This window comes from Oreochromis niloticus, linkage group LG4 (genome assembly GCF_001858045.2).
Source record: "Oreochromis niloticus isolate F11D_XX linkage group LG4, O_niloticus_UMD_NMBU, whole genome shotgun sequence".
Lineage (NCBI taxonomy): Eukaryota > Metazoa > Chordata > Actinopteri > Cichliformes > Cichlidae > Oreochromis > Oreochromis niloticus.
Genome location: NC_031969.2, coordinates 27,368,261 through 27,381,882, shown reverse-complemented (window position 1 = coordinate 27,381,882; position 13,622 = coordinate 27,368,261). Strand labels below are relative to the sequence as shown.

The window sequence follows — 13,622 nt, the reverse complement described above, 5'->3', positions numbered from 1 at the left end:
TCAATGACCCACAACAGTGTTCAGCAGATCTCAGACCAGTGTTGAAAAAGGAGTGACACTGTTTATTAAAATACAGCCCAGAGGTTTTTTACATACATTAAATACTGATATGGCAACATACAAGGAAAAGACTTACTTTTTTTTTTTCTTTACTTCTTTAAGTCACTGTAGTTAACATATTATAAAAATATACTATGTCGTATTTAACATTTTTTTTTACAATTAGAAGGCAATTTAAATCACAATAGACATAAATATTCTTACAGCTAATTCATTTTCAAAAGATCTTGTTTTTTGTTTATTTATTTTACAAAACAAAACAAAACTTTATTGAAAAACAGAGTGTTTTCATATAAAACACTGTCTGGAACATAAAAATTGACTCCATTTTGAAGTTTTATCATTTTAAATCCCATATGAAAAAATGCAGTATATATTGTTGTACAAAAAAAAGAAGGAAAAAAAAGAAAAATGACTTTTACAAAAGGGTTGGTCTCACATAGGCATATTTCCACAAGTGGAGTAGCATGGCCACAGTATTCCAAAGCTACAAACAACCAGGCTTCATGGCAGCCTAGCATAAAATCTTGGCACTGACAACTTGCATCACACAAACAGTGTTTGGTCTCACTGTGTTATAGTAATGGCTTTAAACCTTTTCCATTACAGTGTGGTAATATTGCAGCCTTGTGCATCTAACACTGGACTTGTAGCACTGGGAAGACATAAGTGACACAAGTATTGTCAATAGAAAAGGAACATTACAGCTGGTTAAGGTGTTGCTGGATGCAGGTAGCATTGGCAACTGGTATCTTCTCCCCAGTATCAAGCCCCGTTGAAGACACCACCAGGGGGCAGCCAAACACAAGGCAGATAGAGGAACGATGGTACTGAGCCATGAAAAGCCGTAAGGAGAAAATGAGAAATTTAAGAATAAACTATAAAATCTGAATTGCTTCTGCACCTTATTATTTATTTTTTCACAGATAATTTCAGATGTAGACTGGATAAAAATCCACCAGCTGTACTCATAGGTTTCTGTAGCAGCTGGTGTACTACTGTTATCAAAAAATACACAACAAACATTTACAAACACACGGTCAAATGCAAAGTCACAGCAATATAACACTATTAATGAAGCAGACATGGAACATGAGTGACAGGACACAGCCTTCAGGAAGGTGATCTTCTCACTGCACTATAAAGCCAATCCTTTGGGCGGCACCATGGATCATGCATCATTTTATTGCATTCACATTGTGGTCATCGAAATTTGGAATCAGTCTAATTTTGCAAGCGAACACATTATGATCCTGGGATTCTCCTGAAAAGGTGAACAGGAAGAAAACAGAGGTCAATAATCTGCTCTGGGACTTGAGAAGAACGAGACATGTAAACGACAGACTGTAGCCTAACATAGTTTGTGTTGGTGTGATGTTTCAAGTTATACAGTGATTACCCAGACAAAACAATTTGTCAGCTGCAATATCACATTTTCATGTTTTTTTCTCTCTTTTTTTTCTTTACACACCATTATACACAAATACGCATCTTCTCCAGCTTGCAGGATTCTGTAAGGCATAATGGTGTTTAAATATCCAAGAAACATTGCAACAGCCCATCATCCAGTCTTAATATTTACATGGTTTCAATACGGGTCACTGTTTCTGGGGTTAAATCCATACAGAGGGCTTGCCCTCTCCTGATTTGCTGCTGCTACTGTTGCTGCTGCTTCCACCTCCACTGCTCCCGCCTTTCCCATGCTTAAATCTATGCTTGCGCTCTTTCTGAGGCTGGGGTTGTGGCTGAGGTTGGGCCTGGATAATGTTACTTTGGGGCTTGTCATCCTGGTTGTCCCCAAGCTGCTCCTCTGCCCGGTGCTGCTGACTGTAGGCCTGGATAGCTGCCTCCAGTTGCTCATGAGCTTGCTGGATCATGTCTTTGTTCAGGGCTACACGGGCCTCTCCTCCGGTGGGGAAATTGTCCTCATTGCTGCCAAACTGCTGCTGCTCCTCCTGGGCAATGTTAGCCCTGTTCTGTTTGCATGCCATCTTAGCGTTGCTAAGATCTGTGTAGGGCATCTGTTCTGGCTTCACAACAATGTTGTAACCAGGTGGAGCTGACGGGGTGTTCCATGAGAAGGGGTAGCCAACATAATCAGCAGCACCATCTCCTCCTACGCCTCCCTCAGAACCTGCCTCAGGACCTGCTGCCCCTACTGAGCCCTCCACACCCCCGCTGGTACCCAACAGGCCCAGCTGGTACTCATCCTCCTGAGGTGGGCAGCGGCGACGGCGAAGAATGTCACAAATGGAACCAATGCCCAAATGGAGCATTTCCCAAACATTGAGTGTGAGGCAAAGGACAGTGACACCATACATGATGCGCAGGAAAATGGTCTTCTCTGTAGGCCTCGACACAAAGCAGTCAACACTGTGTGGACAAGGTTTCCCTGAGCACACAAATATGGGCGTCACACGGAAACCATACAGCAAATACTGGCCTGTAAGGAAACCTGCCTCCAACACCGTACGAGTCACCAGCTGCAAAACATAGACCCGCATTAGCCCTTCATCTCGGATTCGCTTACGCCCATCATGTCGGATTTTGGGTCTGGGTGTGGGCTGGAGTGGGTCCCGTGGCCTTTTTGGTGGCTCGATCTCCGGCACCTCATAGATCATGGGATCATCCTCCTGGTCTTCCTCGGTCTCCTCAATGCCTCGGTGCTGTCTTGCTCCAAAGCACATTTTCCTAGGTTTTCTGTGAGTGTAGCCCCCTCCTCCTGTCCTAACAGCAGCAGATCCAGCTCCTCCTTTGGCTTCATCTAATCGTGCAATTCTGTTGACAGCATAGCCCATGTACATGAGAGAAGGCATTGCCACCAAGATAATCTGGAAGACCCAAAAGCGGACGTGAGACAGAGGGGCGAAGGCATCATAGCAGACATTCTCACAGCCTGGCTGGCCTGAGTTGCAGACAAACTTGCTCTGTTCATCGTAATAGATGGACTCTCCCCCAACGGCAGTAAGAACAATGCGGAAGACGATGAGCACGGTGAGCCACAGCTTCCCCACGAAGGTGGAGTGGTTGTGGATCTCCTCCAGCAGCCGCGTGAGGAAGCTCCAGCTCATGGTGTCGCTGGACAGTGGGGCAGACAGTGTCCCTCTCTCACCTGTTCACAGACTCTGGAGAAAGTAAAGAAAGAGAAAAAGCGTCAAGACAAGAGTGAAACAAGGAAGGTACAGTGAGCTGACAGTAAATGCCTCCACACGAGTATCACCAACATTTCCAAACACGATCAAAGCATTTAGTCACTTTTGTCCAAATATTAATAAGACTTTAATTCATGCAGAAATAGCGTTAGCCCTGCAAGTTTAGTGGCAAGATGGTTAAGGGTGTGACATAATAATTGCCTTAATTAAAATGAATGTTCCCCTCTGATCTCACGGAGTCATTAAGTCCTTAATTTGATCTGTTGCTCTATACATTTCAAATGCAAGCCCACTGATTTTAGCTCAGTGCCACAGTGAGGTTGCTGTCAACTTTGGGCTTTTTAGAGAATTAGCAGACCAAACGGGGTGGAAAGAGGATCTCAGTATTAAAAAAATGCCATCAAGCAGCACTGAGAAGGAGCTGAAATAATCCAAATAGGGAATTTGCTATCACCAAATACACACACACTTTATTTAACAGCCTATCTCTTTTAGAAGAAATAAATCCTCTTAGTGAGCCTTCTTCTGTATGAGGTGCAGTTTTCAGGATTGTATTAACTTCACTGGTTTGTTCTGGTTGGGAGGTAAATGGAATTGAACTCTACTCTGCTGCATGTGTGCATGTGCAGTTCAGGGATAGAGACATGTTGCCTATGTAGGTTAGGTCTGGGCTCCAGGCTGTCCATCCTCACCAGCAGAACCAGCAGGTGGCCAGGCACAAGCCACTGGAGCGGGATTTCAGACAGCAGACCCACATTATCTCAGGCAGTGGAGCTGAACCCAAACACTGCTGTCCCTGAGGGTGGCTTTGGGGGATGAGTGTGGCACCTCCACAGAACTTTCCCCCTTATGAAGCCACAGTAGCGCATGGCTTATTGTCAGCTTGACTGAGAGGAAAATCCAGGCATGAATACAAGCTTAGTTTGGGCTTTAAAGGGCTTCCAGGGACGATATCCTTACCAAGCAGGTTGAGAGCTTAGTTCAAATGAGCTGCATTAAGAGAGAAAATGTAGCTATAGCAGAGACACATGAGCTCCCAGCCCTCTGCTTTGTGTCTCCAGTAGGAGTCAAGAGGGCGGGAATGTTTTGAAGAAGGCTTGTGATAAAACATCTCGTAAGTATTGATCATTCTGACCATATAAGGGCATGCCTGAGACACAGGAGGTAGATGTCAGGAATCCTCTGTGTGAGTGTGCTCCGGTGTGTGTATTACCAACATGTGAGTGCACAACAGCTCCTTCTGAGAGTGTTTTTGCAGTTAGAGTAAGCAGTGAAGTCCTTGAAAGAGCGCCAACTATAAGAGTCTGTGAGCGACAAGTATGAGTAAGCAGCACATGGCCGGAGCGGAGCAAGAGGTTGCCATAAGCACAAAGAGTCATAACAGTGTCCTTTCATCGTCCAGCTCTGTCTGACTGTTCCTGCATTACATCACAGCATTTCTTTACATAATTCTTCTGCACAGTTGTCCTTTAGCTAATAATATCCAGTTTCACTCATAGACAAAAAAGCAATCACAGAGATGAAATTTTGATTTAATAAGGCTATTCTATCTATCTTACTCTATCTTTTCTCTCTGTCTACTTTCTGTACTTTTCACATTGGACCTTTTGCTATGTTTTTCACCTTTTCTCCCGGGACCTCCTCACCTTACAGGCACTGTTGATTTGGTGTGTTATTCACACAGTATTTTTTGATATGCGGTCACTTTACAGCTCCTAGGAGTAATGTGCATTATGATCCAGCACTACTTTGACTTGTTCAGTCACGGAGCTGATTTATTTTGAATTTTACAGATCCCAGACACTTGAATTGCAAGCTTGCTTTATTTATTATTTAATTTACTGGCTTGTATTTGCAAATCTTTTTTTCCTAATATCTGATATGAGCTCTATTTGGTCTATTCTAATCATGTGGTTAAAGAAATTTAGCCAATGAAGCCCAAAACTGCACTTCCTCAAATGGCTCTAAAACAGAGTTAACTCCTACTGACTCAGATGGTGAAATACCCAAATTCCAGAGCAGAGGTGAGCACATTTATATCAGAGCACAGACTGATATATAAACCAATTTTGGTTTCTGCAGCTGTTTTTCTCCTTCGCTATCTTATTCATCTGTTAAAAAATTGTGTTACGGGTTAAGCATTATAGCTGATAAAGCAACACTGCACCCTTTTATCCAAACATACATATAATACAGTTAACCCACCATAGTTTTCAATTATAGATACAAAAAAAGATTTAAAAATGTTCTGTAGGTTTGTAAAACATGCATGACAACCCTTTTATGCATTTAGCTTGAGGTTAAAACAACCATTGAAAATCCACAAGTAATAGAGGAACTTTACTATGTCCTTTGATTGGCCCTTGTTCACTTGTTTTGAGTCCTTAGTTAATTTTTGCACCAGGAATTGAAATGCTTCCCCCTGACCAGGAGAGATGCTCTGATCCAGGCACACAGCTGCCTGTGTTTAATGCTCCTGCTACCTTAGTTCCGTATAACCTGGCATTTTGCTTTCTCATCCAATTTACGTCTTCAGGAGCTAGTGGGGCAGTTAGGGGTAAGAAGCTGACTCTGTGCATTAAGTTACCAGGGTGAGTCAGCCTCCCGAATAGCACCGTGCAGACACAGCAGGCAGACTTTCTGTCAAAATTTTTGATATGAAGAATGAACAGCAAATTGGTGGAAATCATGTCACACAAGAAAACGTCAAAAAGCACAGCAGACTCTAGTTCAAGAGTTAAAAATGGTAAGAGTCACAAGGAAATCCCCTCCAGTGTAAACAGCAATTTTCAACTAATGAGCTTTGAAAGAGAATCACAGTCAGGATCAATGGCTTCACAGCCATCTGCTAAAAGGTCATGACTGTGTAATCACAGGTCAGCAAACACAGATATACCAGTCTCTCTTTGATTTTATCGGAGCCACGCTGAAGCACAAGGTCAGAAGTTAACACGATCACTTCTTGGGGGTTGAAAACTCCACATCACGGCCCTTACATACTGACTCAAACAGACAGTTACTATTACAGTGAGCGTCACCGCAGGGATCCCCTCAGTCACTAACTCTTCTAATGCAGGATCCACAGAGACTCATATCCAGATATAGTATGTAAACCGACAGACAAGCAGACACACTTACAAGTTCAAAAGCCCCCTCAGTTTCCTGTCTGTGACTTCAGACACACTAACTTGGAGTATTTTTGGAGCAAGTTGTGCATTTAAATATTGAACACTGTACTTAAATTACATATATATCATGTTTTGCATAGGTTTATTTTATACTTTATGTACTACCCTGAGAAGAAGGACTGAATGTCTAATGTTTTTTTGCTACGTTTCATTGACGTGGCATGATCATGAATTGGATATAGACTCTGGCTGATGCATTAAAAAAAGAAATTGTTTATCTAAAAACAAAAACTAAACTAAAGTGCACAGAGGTCACCATCATAATGTACTGAAACAAATTAATCTAAACAGCATGAACATATTTGTACTGAGCTCTCAGGCTCAGGGCAGTTTGAATAATAAATGTACTGTAAAACATAGAAAGAAAAACCTCTAATGAGCGCCTGTAAAGCTAATAGATTTATTAGCGTTTGGTTGAACTTTAATCAAGTGAAGCATACTAATGCGTATATTTATACATTTGTTTCTGTTTGTATAACTCTTACTGCATGACTCTATTACTGGTCACCATATTTAGAAATGCATATTGCGATTGCATTGATTTTTTTGGAACATTTTCCATAATTAACATATTGCACTTTACTCCGACTGTACTCATTCACAGACCAGCAAACCTGTACAATTACAGTAGTGGTCATCGATCAGTCAGCCCGCAGCCATTAAAGTACAGACTGTTTTCCCACAGGGAATTAATTTTCTTAGTCTGCTAATCATCAATTAGATCTCTCTTAGTGTTTTTAAAGTGATTGTAAAGAAAAAAAAAATCACTGTCAGCGTTTTATTCAGTTGACGCTGATTTGGCTCCTGATCCTGCTGATCTGCTGTTGGACTGCTGCCTTTAAAACACTCATCATTTGAACTTTTACGTTATCATGACTGCCTTCTGGGACCTGTCTGTAGATGTTAACAGCACACAAAAGTTTCTCTTTCTTTTCAGTATCTAACCGGAAACGTCATCACATGGATAATCACAGCATGTTATTATGATTACAGCTGGTACGTTTTTATTAAATTTCCAGTAGATTCGTTAATGTAAAAGGTTAAATAATTTCAGCCTGCATTTTATTTTGTTTTTTGCAGCAGTTTTAAGTGAGCAACATGTTGTGAAAACAATGCTACCTAAACTTTTATTTATATGTCTGTTTCCCTTATTGTCCTATGTTTTTTATTTATATTACTTGTCTTCAACAAGGCCACGTGTCAAGGTTTTGTTGGATTTAGTACTTACTAAATCCAACAAAACAAGTATAATACTAGTACTTAGTACTTATAGAGTTGAGCTGATGGGTTATCTTCTTTCGCCAAATAAAATTCACATCTACAAAGTCATATAATGAAAAGAAACATTCAGCAATTATTGCTAAAGCAGAATATCATGGCTGACAGGCAGGGATAGTTGGAAGGCAAACTAGCTAGAGAAAAAGAGCTATTCCACTGGGAGAAGAGTTAATTGCGCTACTTGCTTGTCATGAAGTCACATTTTCAATTTTTGTATTAACAGGAATTTAATCAGTGGAGTTCCAGTGCTTGAGTTCCAAGCTGCCCGTGCTCTAAATGCTGTAGTGTGTTCAGAAATTTAATATGCTGTGCTTGGAAAGTTTAATCACAAAAAAGACATATTTCTTTCCAAAGAATGAACACTGCAGCTAATAATTAATTTGCATTGCAATGGAAATTCAGGCAGTTGTGTATGTGTCATAGCCTGTCATTAGTCTTTTCTGCTATTGCATTTTATATCATACCGAGAGAGTGACATGTCTTATTCCACAATTCACCACAAACACTGATTTTTCTTTTAACACTAAAAAGGAAGCCTCAGAGTTATCAGAGGAAAGACTAAGACGTCTGAGCATGTTCTAGAGTCGGAACTCCTCTGCCTGTCCTTGTTTGAGGGTCAGCACCGTAGTGCCCTCTCCCTCTGTTCTGCCAGTGGCATCCTCAGGCTTCGCTGATGCCCTTCACAGTCCCACCTTGTCCTACGCAGACGGCACAGATCAAACTAATCTGCTCACGCAGTAGCTGGCCAGACATCTGTCCACGATAACCCCCTGGATCGTCATATTTGGGTTTAATCATGGCTGTTTTGTAGCAATAAGACCCCCACATAAAACCACCAAATTTAAGTCACAACAAGGTCTTTAGCTTCTGCTTCTGCTTTGTGAATTTGCAGTTTGACTAAAAGATAACAACTGTATCATGATATAATAATTACAATAAATCTTAACGTCTACAGCGTCAGTAGAGGACTGACAGCTGGCAAATGTGTGGATTAAGTAGAAAAGGGATTTTCTGTACTGCGTTTCAAATCATCCAAAAATCCAGCATAGCTAAAGGAAATTCTTACCAACATTTTCTAACTAACTTCTGTTTTTCCTGAGCAGTAACTCTGTTTAAAAAATTCTCTCAAGTGATTAAAATCATGCATGTCAAGAGTGACTTAGCATTAGGTTCAATGACAAATGGTTTTGAACACTATAATTAACATCCATTTTCAGATTCTATGGTTCATGTTTCTACACAGACACACATATACAAACAGTCATCAAACTTAATTGCAGAGTGATCAGTGTGCGCGGCCATGAAACACAAATAAACTATGAATTCCAAAGAGTTAAGTAGGCACTGCACCCCAGTTTGGGCCTCTGGTTCATAAAGCGTGCAGCAAAAAAGATAAAGGAATTCAAATCACTCTCAATACTGAGTGATAAAAACAGAAACTGCTGACAGTTTTTTTTTTTTCAAAGTGGTCATGGACCCCGGCCTATAAGGAGATCTCAAAATGAGGAGGTCGTTGCTTAAATTAAGTCTTTTTCATTTTACATAAGAGAGGCAGGTTTTCAAGAAGCATGCCTCTCTGCGTTTGTGGTAAGAAAAAAAAAATCCCTCATTAATAGTTTCCGAAGGGAAGGAACACAACGGAAAACTAGTTCCATATGTTACAGGAAGAATCTCTGAGGCAGGAGCAGCCTCTCCACGTGCATCTGTGCCTTACGCTGTTAGAAATAGTAATGTACGTTCTCCAGAAGATTACAAACAAGTTCAGGAAGTCATTCATCTGCTGTTTCGTTTTGGAAATACTGGATCTTTGGTCAGGCAACCTGACATCATTTCAGATTTTTAAAAAATACTTGAAAATTTTATAAAAAACAACACAAGGAGCAAAGTAAAGTGATGAAGCAGCATACTCACTCTACTCCTTCTCTCCCGGATCCCAGGTACTGTGTCCTTTGTCTCTCAACATGAGGCCCGCTCATCTCTGTCTCCTCGTCTCACTTATAGTCTCCTTTACAGGCTCTTAACCTCGCCTGACATCAAACAAACCTAACCTAAAATCAAAAGCGGCATTTCGACAACAAAAACCTCACAACAAAACATTCGGCTTTCTGGACGTTCTCTTATGAAGAGTCTCAGTGTGTGTGCTTAACCAAGTGTGAGTCCTTCCTGAAAGGGAGAGGAATGAGAGAGGCAGAGCATCTTGCCTCTCTCCCTGTGGTACTCACACAATGGTCCTCACTTACCCCCTCATCCCCTCCAAACTGGGTCATGGTTGGGGGTGGGGGTGTGTTTGTATGTGTGGTGATGATGAGGAAGAGGTGGTGGGGGGGCTAATACCCCTTGGAGGGTAAACGAGGGGGGAGGTCTAGGACTGACAGACAGTCAAAGCATAGGAGGGCTTTTGGAGGTAAATAATACTCAACTTGCTGATTTTGTGAGACCTCTAGCCACTGGAGAGAAGCAGGACATGAGGAGGATTTCAGCAAATCTAAAGGTAGTGTTGTGATTAGAGGTCTTTGTGCTTTTGCAGCATTAAGGGCCACAAGTTGTGCTGTCTTCTTTAATTGAACTGAGAAAAACAAAGCTGAATGTTGAAATGACCAATGTGTTTGTACATCACCAGGATATTTAATCTCTATATTGAAGGTTACAGTATGTGAAACCTCACTGCTACATGTGAGTTGACTGTAGGTTGCAGTCAACTGAATTCTTTTTTCTTAACCCTCCCAATTCAAGTGCATAATCCTAGCTACAGCAGATGTCAATCCACTGTTTAATTCAGCTGTCAATATGAATCCATGTCTATTTAATCAGGAAGAGGCTGTAAAACTTTGTAAAAGGAGACAAATACAAGTGGAAGAGTTAGTGAAGCTTACTTCTATGTGATGACAGCGATACCGAGATGAGTTGTTGAAGATATCCTGAACTTGTCTGTCAATAAGCGCTACTGCTTTTGCCACTCCTGTTAGCTGGAGTTAGCCGCTGTTAGTTGCTGTTATTCAAACTTTCTTTGAAGTGGGTCTAACATTGTTGCACTCGGACACATGGTAAATAAACTCTCATACGTTGTGAGGATGTAATTTAATTCTTTATCAGAGGGAAATTATTATTTTGGTTAGTACAATAATGCTTAACATTAGCTTAACCAGCTGTTGTTGTTGTTTAGCCAGTTCACTGTCAGCTGTTCATGACATGGGAGGTTTGGATGTCCAATCTCATATAATGAGAAACTGTGACAGTACTACCTGCTGCTACAGCTACTAAAACAGGACAAAAACTTTACATGTTTATTCTATGTGACCTTTCAGAACCAAAGGCAAAGGAGAGGCAAAAGAGGTAAGCATGGCTCCTGTGTCTAAACGTCTGTCTCACACTTACATTAATTCCCTCTTCAACAGACTTATAACATGCTTCATTTGCTCCATATTTAGAAGAAGAAGGAGAAGACGAAAAAGAAGAAAACAGAAGTAATGCTCTGTTTATGTAGCACCATAAAAACTGAATATTAAATGCTGCAGATTTCACCAGGACAGAAGAAAAGAGAAGAAAACATAACACTTACTAAACTGTGAATATAATCAATAATAAAAAAAATAAAAATAAAGGCAACAATCAAAACAATAATTTTATATGAACTTGTTTTTTTTGTTTCTTTGTGATTTTTTTTGTTTGTCCGATTTTTTTCCCCCGAGCTTAAACTAACCCATAGACGCGGACAACTGATCGTACTGTAGACACACACTAAACTATTCATTATATTCACTATATGTTGCTAGCACCAGCTAGGACCCCCTTTTGTCTTCAAAACTGGCCTAATATTGAAATAACAACATGATGCAGCTCCTTCCGATATGTTGGCTGCACATCCACGATGCAAATCTCTTATTCCATGATATCCCGAAGTCCTGGATGGAGATCTTGTGACTGTGTGGGTCATTTGATCACAATGAACTCAATGTTAAGTTCACAGGATGGACATGATCAGCAATAACATTCAGGTAGGCTGTGCTATTTAAACAATACTCAATTGAGTATGTATACTATACAATACTCAAGCAATACTTTGCTTGTCAGTAGTGTTTATTTGAGTTACTGTTGCCTTCCTAGTAAGACACTTAAATCACCTCTCCTCCTAATTCTGATGCTTGGTTTGAACTTCAGCAGGTTTTGACTATGTCTACATGTGTCTACAAGATATGATCAGCTGATTGGATATTTGCATTAACAAGAAGTTAAAGAGTATCTAATGAAGTGGGTACACTTAATGAAGTTCCCAGTGAGTGTATGTAGTATACACACCTACACAGACACACACACATACAGGCTTTTCACTTGACTTGTGTTCACTTTTCAGACCCAAAGGTTAAGTCAGTTATTGCCAGTGGATAACTACACACACACACACACACACACACACACACACACACACACACACCATGCCTTCCCAACATCATATGGGCAACAATGAAAGAACACAGTGTACTCTCAATTGAAGGTTGGGAAACTTAAAACATGAACATTTATTGCCAACGTTTATGGACTTTAGTTGGTGCTTTCAGAAGCATAAAGACTCAATCATAATCCTCCATCTCTTCCAGCGTCCACATGCCCTCCTCACTCCTTCCCTCTTCCCCCTCCCTCGCGTCCTCTCATGAGTCATAATCATGCACGCTACGAACAATAAAAGATGTTCGTCTGATATTGTCCAAATCCACTCACCAGTGGTGGTTGCTCAAATTAGGACTGCACGCTATCGCAGCCTCTTTTCTTATCGCTCTCTTTTGAGCGGACCAATTCCTATCACCGAATTTCAAAGATCATACGCTGAGAAAGCACAGAGTATAATTCCTCTTTAAATTCATATCATGTGGCTCAAAGTCCACAGCTTTGGTTAAAAATGTTTTTGTTAATCCCAGTTTTTTGCCAAGTTTCCTTCCTATCTGTGAGTCTTTTTTAATGTGTCATCTTGGCAGTAACCTTGAATACTCTGGCAACATTCTTTCCTTTGATGTCAATTCATTTGAGTTGTTTTTTAATGATGGTGCTGATGCTGAAGTTCAGAGTAATGATGGGAACGAACACCCAAATCCTTAACTGGAAGTCGAATTTGTGATAGTTTTTTAAGCACGCATATCGTGATTTACAGCTACTTTTAATCAGACTATGTGACAAACTTTAGCATTCAAGTAATATACAGTAAATCATTCTGTGAAAGACCATCTGTGTTTGTGTGATTACGCAGACAGTGAGGGGGAGAGATGGTTTTACTCTTTTCTCTGCTGACATGAAATGGACATACTCCATGTTACTGTCACTGCTAGTTTGCCACACAGAGGGGTTTAGCTGTGGGTTACAGCATATGAGTGCTGCTCAACATGTCCCCAGTTCAACTCTGGTTGCCCCCTGTGAAGGCCACAAACTTTGACTGTCTTTGACTGCTTCCCTTGTCCAGAGTTTTTAGTTTTAATTTCAGTATTTACTTAAATAGCACCACATTGACAACAACTTCTCTCAACACGACACATCATACTGTAAGGTGAGTACACAAATCAAATCAAGAGATCCTTAATGCAATTCCATTTGCACCCTATGTGAAACACACGATAATAAGAGTAGAAATAATACAATTACTCAAATAAGAGTAAACTAGAAACCAGAATTTGTTAACACCAATAGCATATGCAAAGATCCATCCATAATAACATGCCTTTTTTTAAGTCCTTGCGATAACATCAGTCCTTTAACCACACAAAATAATATTAAGGTAATATAAACTGCAAACATCTATGTCACACTTGCATATGCTTGCATATATATGCAGTACTCATGCGTGCTGCTAGATAACATGAAGATCTTGTCATACTGCAAAGGAAACGCCTTTCATTCTCCATACAGCACCAGAGCAAACAATCAACAGTTTCACTGCTTAACATTTGAGGCAAGTCAT

At 40.6% G+C, this 13,622-nt stretch overlaps 1 protein-coding gene across 3 annotated transcripts in view; it reads right to left on the bottom strand.

Annotated features, from left to right (window-relative positions):
- Positions 1–45: 45 nt before the first annotated feature.
- gjc1 (gap junction protein gamma 1) overlaps positions 46–13,622 on the bottom strand; it is a 44,519-nt gene continuing 30,942 nt past the window's right edge. For 2 of the 3 annotated variants that reach the window (XM_019357696.2, XM_005468886.4), the window contains one exon: positions 46–3,185. In XM_019357696.2, coding sequence (XP_019213241.1) covers positions 1,674–3,131 — 1,458 coding nt within the window. In that variant the 5' untranslated portion in view covers positions 3,132–3,185 and the 3' untranslated portion in view covers positions 46–1,673. Of the gene's footprint in view, positions 3,186–9,589; positions 9,952–13,622 lie in introns of those variants that run through there. The other variant, XM_005468887.3, reaches the window with a different exon arrangement.